This window comes from Dipodomys ordii, unplaced genomic scaffold, assembly GCF_000151885.1.
Source record: "Dipodomys ordii isolate 6190 unplaced genomic scaffold, Dord_2.0 Scaffold60, whole genome shotgun sequence".
Taxonomy (NCBI): Eukaryota; Metazoa; Chordata; class Mammalia; order Rodentia; family Heteromyidae; genus Dipodomys; species Dipodomys ordii.
Genome location: NW_012267276.1, coordinates 5,669,375 through 5,675,550, shown reverse-complemented (window position 1 = coordinate 5,675,550; position 6,176 = coordinate 5,669,375). Strand labels below are relative to the sequence as shown.

The window sequence follows — 6,176 nt, the reverse complement described above, 5'->3', positions numbered from 1 at the left end:
TGATGTATTCATCCTTGCCTGTTGAAATCTAGTCTGGCCTGTTCCTTCTCCTCCATTTTCCTAACATTAACAACTCGAGGGACAGAGTGTGAGATTGACTGAGGCAAAAGCACAAGACACTATAGTGTGAGTGAGTAATGCCAGAAATAGATGTCCAATCTTGTGTCTTCTGAAAATGTCAGAATTTATTGATGCAAAGTGGAAAATGGGGGAGAATAATGGAAGGGATGACATTGATCAAGATGGATTATACTCCTAACATGACATGGAATTGTAACCTCTTTGTATAGTTTCTTACATTATATGTATAAAATATATGAATTATATATATAAATATACATTGCATATTTGTATGTATATAAACCATATATACATATATAATTTGTACAATTTCTTATATATATTTATATATATGAATTTATTCAATAATAAGAAAGGTGCAAACTGTCAAAGAACCAAATAAGTTGACAGCATCAGCTAGAGGTTAAAGTAACATGTTGCTCTCCATCCTCTTGGGGCTCAAAGCTGTACTCTTTCTTCATTTATCTCCATTCAACTATGATCCATGATCTTTATTTCTTGTTATGTGGTTATTGGTCATTGTTAAATAATCTTTTTCTCTCTCTTGAATGATTTTGAAATTCTCCTTCATCCCATTTTGGCTCATACCATTGCTGCTCCTCAATTTCCAATATGAAGTTATCATGACAATTTATATGAATTTATATAAACTGCACCAGAATTATTTGATGTAGTATTAATAGAGATAGGCTTCTCTTTTTTTTTATCTTAAAACAATGGAGCTATATTGAGTAAGATGTCTCCTAGGTTTCTCTTTTTTATCTTAAAACAATGGAGCTTTATTGAGTAAGATGGCTCCTTTTTAGCAGGTAGCAATAAGGAAGATGTCAACTTTTAATTAAGAAGCCCTATCTATATATTTCATCTATAAATACATGGGAAAAGTGAATGAGATCTTCAAATTATTTTCAAAATATTCTTCTTTTAAGGATTTAAGTAAGGTGAAGAAAGCAGGACTTCAGAAAATTAATTAAGAGACAGGTATCTGGCTTCATGGAAAATTCAGCACCCTTCCCTAAAGATGAAAATAAATTCCAGTATCCCCAGTGACACTTGAAACCATAGGGAAGGCTGGATTCAATTTATACTATACATTGCCTACATTTGCATACAATTTAATTTTTATCTTAGTCACTGAAAGAGACAAAAAGAAGATGGAATGTATTTTGCTGGGAGAAGATGGGATGGTCAGATGAAAGGAAGGAAGGAGAAAGTGTGGGCAAATACAGTCATAATATTCAATGTAAATTATGAAAAAAAATTGAACTATAAAACAAAAGCATGAATAGGATTGGGAAATGTGGGGGAGACAAATGGAAGAATTGGCACTGATCAAAATACATTGTACTAGCTTGATGCCAGAGGCTCATGCCTGTAATTCTAGGTACTCTGGAAACTGAGATCTGAGGATCAAGTTTCAAAGCCAACTTGGGCAAGAAAAATCTATGAAACTCCAAGTAACTACCACAAAAGCCAGAAGCAGAGCTGTAGCTTACATGGTAGAGTGCCAGCCACTTTGACTAAAAACTTCCAGGCCCTAGAACCAGCAAACTTCCCCTCCCCCCCACAAAGATACCTTGTACTCATAATGTGATTGATGGAATTGAAACACCTTTGTGCAATTACTTTAAATATTTTTAAAGTTTACAAGAAAAAGATTAAAATAATAAAATGCATTAATATAATATATACTATAATAGAAGTTATGTGAATGTGGTCTCTCCCAAAACTGTGCTGTGGATCATAGGAACTTTAATATATGATGTTACTTTCTTTTTTTTTTAACTTTTCAACTCATCTGTTTTTATTCAATCTATCTGTTTTTATAATGCCAAAGCTTGAACACAAACAAAAGTGGCAGAGTCTACATTACCATTTTTATGTTCCTAAATATCAAACTATCAATTTATTACTAGTAGATCTGAAGAACATCACATTGAAAAAAACAAGTACAGAAATGCCTGATTCTTTAAAATTCCATAAATACCTAACATCCCAAAGAAACATGTAAACAAATCTCTCCATTGCTCAATGAGTTCTTCCCAATCTCTAACAGTTATTGGATTGAGTACATGAGCTCCATGTAAGTTAAGGTTTCATTCGTTACTTTAACTGTTATTACTGATAGAGCAAAGAGGGAGTTTATCAACTATTCATTTAAAACAAATGGACAGGTTCAAGCACCTGTCTTCATAAAAGCCAGCAGCATTTTTAATATAGTCAGGTAAGATTTGGCATAAGCCCTTAATACCTTCCTGAACAGCCATGCAACTAAATACCTTTAGGAATGATTACCTAAGAGAGATGACCATGGGACAATTTGCACTTCTCCCTGGACAACAGAAAAGGTAAAGCAAATCATATCTTTATGAAGGAACAGCTGGCATATTTAATACTTGGAGCTCTATAAAACTAGAGCCATAATCATATATGTTTATATAGATATATACTTATTTTTAATAAAGTCTTGCTTGCTTCAAAGTTTAAGGATGATTTTTTTCCTGGTCAGTCATTTCAAGGGAAAAATAAATAAAGTAGAAAACGATGAACTGTTTTACATATTTCTGTAGAAGAATGGAAAACATTTATACTTTGAGAGGTTCAGAAAATTCACTGTACAGAATGAACAGCTTATATACATTATCTGTGCAATTTTTCTTGGCTGGGTATTTAAATGCAAGAGCTCCTCCAAGAAAGAAGCCACATTCATTCTTGTCCAAATCCCTCTGTCTCTTCTATTGCAAAAAGAAGTTTTTCCTTTAGTTGTTCGTAACTCTTATATGGTGGTTGATCCAAGCAATTAAAACATGTATGGCTTCTTGGTAACTAGGTGTCTTTGCCAACTTTTTCAATACAAAACTTTTGAGGCCCATTACTTCCCATGAGCTCAGCAAATCCTCCTAGAGATAAGCGGCAGGTTCCAATGACAAACTGCAATAGTCGCATTCTTACTTCATTGTCTGTCTCTTTCACAAACTGCCAAAACCAAATAATTTGCTTGCTGTTTCTTGTATAATGTCGATAAACTGTATTTCTCTGCCAATCTGTCAAGTTAACCTCCTGCATGCCACACAACATAACCTCCAATTCTTTTTCATCAAAGTATTGTAGCCACTGAAGGGGAAAAACTTCATTAAAACCATCAAGGAAAGCTTTGGTCTGTTCTTGTACTCCTCGAGAAAAACGCCATTCTGTCATTAAGCCAATATATTCATCTTTGTTTTCCTCAGTCACCAGAATATTGGAACCTCCCAACTTTAGGTCATGTGAAGTGACTTTTCCTAAAATCTCCATGTCAACAGAAAAGTACATTTCTAAGCCACATTCTTCTATGTTGTTATCCCTTATCCAGATAAGAGAGTTATAAAATTCAGTATCAATGGGCTCCAGATCCTTTATAGTAAGTTTTTTACTTAGCATATGGCTTGTAGAATGGTAAAGAGAAACCAGTATGAATAAACTTCCCAGGAAATAGTGCCATTGCAATAAAGCGACCAATGAAACAGAAATACGAAAGATGGTCTGGATTTATGGTTGATGCTGGATTTATCTGTAGACAATAGTTGTTTTTGCCCGCATATTCAAATAAGCAATACATTGGGTTCAAAACTTCATGTGAAAGCAAGAAAAACCATTCTCTTGCCAGACCTCCATAATCAAGTCCTTCTTCTCCTCTAAATATTACATATAATCGCCTCCTCAAGTCATATGGTTTTAATGCCATAATCTGTTGGAAGGAATCTTCAAATAACGTCTGCCAGGACACATTGATCTTTACATGACTGGGAAGTGCATTAGACTGGCACAAATAACGGAAGTGAGCAAGTTTCCACCTAAAGCTGCGTTCATAAGCAATCTGTGGACCACCTTTTGTTACAGATGACTTCCCATTTCGAGGATCTTTGAATGTTGTTGTCCTTGTGTTATGATCAACAAAATACCTAACACCTTCCCGAGTATACCTAATTTCTCAGCCTTCTGGCAGAGGTTCTTCATTTTGTAAGCCTTGAGTCCTAGGATCTTCCCACTGGGCTGTTTTTGTATTGTGATTCACAAAGTAAACCCTGTCAGTTGAATCCACTCTTTTTTCCCAACCTGGTGGTAAAGGTCCATACGGGTCATTTTCTGCAGCCAACATTGAAGCCGAACAGAGGTATCGTTGGTTGAACTGTTGCATAGCTCCCTGCAATTGGTTCCGCTGAGATTGCCACTGTTCAAAGTTTCGAACAGACTCCATGGTGGGACGCTGCTATGTTGTTGTTCTGGTGTTATGATCCACATAGCACACTCTCCCACGCTCATCAACTCTTCTTTCCCAACCTGGGGGTAAAGGTTGTGGTCTCTCCCATGTGGTAGTTCGAGTATTATGATCTACATAATAGGTTCTACCATGAGGGTCCTTTCTCTGTTCCCATCCTGATGGCAAAGACTCTGTATTTGCATTCCCAGACTGCTGCCGAAGAGGCCCCACACATCCATCTGATTGCCTTAATTTGTCAAAAGCACAACTACTTCCAGAATTAGAGGAGTTAAGGTCTAATACGTTCTGAGTTTCAGATCCCAATTCTGTACTGATAGAAGGAATACATTCATTGTGTTCTGAGGATGCCAGTAGCTCCTGAACAGAAGAATCTTTGATGGTAGTCCTAATGCAATCTGAAGTCAATGTGGGTTCTTCCGATGGTACTGGAGTACCCATGGCAGAAGCATTAGCAGTTAGTGCAGATGAAGATGATTCTCCATTAATAGACACTATGTTGAAAATGAACTGAACAACTTCTGGGGATGGGGAGTCAGGAGAGTAAAAGCTGGGAGAAAACACGTGAAGAGGTGACACAGTGTCATTGGCAGGCTTGGAGGTGAGTGGTTTTGGAGCTGGTGTATTTTTGGGTCTGGCAGCAACCTGAGACGGGGATGAAGGTGTGTTGTCTCCATTAACTACATATGAACAGCACAAGTTTGAGATGACAGTATCTGTAGGTACATGATTATCTATTCCATTAGTACCTTCAAGAGACAACCTGGTAGCTGTCCTTGCCGAAGGGTCTCCATCTTCATGTAAGGCATCCCCATTTTGTTGTATTTTTGTTGGAGATGAGCTACAATTTGCTAGATTTTCTGGCTCGATCACCAGTCCATCAAGTACAACTGTTAGCTCACCAGTTTGTACTATGCCGTTCTTGTTTTCCAAAGAGAGTTTTAATTGTTCCTTCACTTTTTCCAATTTTCTATTGTGCGTTAAAAGGACTGGTTTCAAATCCACCATTGCTCTTCCTAATAAAGCATCTGCTTTCAAAGTGTGATGACTACAAACTCGAAATTCTAAAGTTGTCTGTGGGGTCACATTCACAGTCAGCTGTTCATCCCACTTTGGATTAGAAGAACTACTGGATTTTGCTGTTTTTTTAAATTTCTCCATCAACAGTTACTTCTGTATATATTGCTGTTCCAAACCAGTTCTTTTTTCTTTTTAGTTTGGCACTAGAAACAGTTACCTCTAACTGTAACCTTCCACTGTGGTTATCACTACTATCAAACCTTGGTGAAGCAGTGGCCATGTCCCAAAATTCAGTTTATGTTATGTATCAGGAACTGTACTAGACACTGGGGACACAAAGATGAGTAAGACACGATTCTTTCTTTCAAGGAGCTCATAGTCTGCTGAAGAGATAACCCCCGGGGCGAAGCAGTCGGCTCCGGGTGGCCGGGCAGCCCCCGCGGGGGCGGCGGAGGCGGCAGCAGCAGCGTCAGCGAAGGCGCCTCCTCCTGCGGTGGGCTCCCTCATCCTTCCGGGCCCAAGATTACCATCTCGCAGTTGGCTCGGCGCGGTGGCGGAGGCAGCCACCCAGGTGTCCTCCCAGCAGCCCAGGCTACCTGTGCCTACTGGGAAGCTGCACGAGCTGACACCCGACCCTCCCCCCACCCCACCCCGGCCGCGCGCCACCCTCCTCCCCCCCTCCCTCTGTTACTTTCTTTATTAAAGTGTAAATTTTCATCTTTTTACTTAGAAGAGACACTTCCTGGATTATCTTTATCTTGTCTTGAAATAAGGATACTGGTTCTCACTGCCATCTTGGTGTCTCCATTGTTGGTAG

General features: G+C 38.5%; 1 protein-coding gene across 1 annotated transcript; it reads right to left on the bottom strand.

Moving 5' to 3' along the window:
* Positions 1-2,787: 2,787 nt before the first annotated feature.
* Positions 2,788-5,801, bottom strand: LOC105989874 (NEDD4-like E3 ubiquitin-protein ligase WWP1). The gene is given in 4 exon segments (XM_013022126.1): positions 2,788-3,504; positions 3,506-4,826; positions 4,917-5,488; positions 5,490-5,801. Coding segments are annotated over 4 exon segments (2,760 nt in total). The 5' UTR covers positions 5,640-5,801.
* Positions 5,802-6,176: the final 375 nt, after the last annotated feature.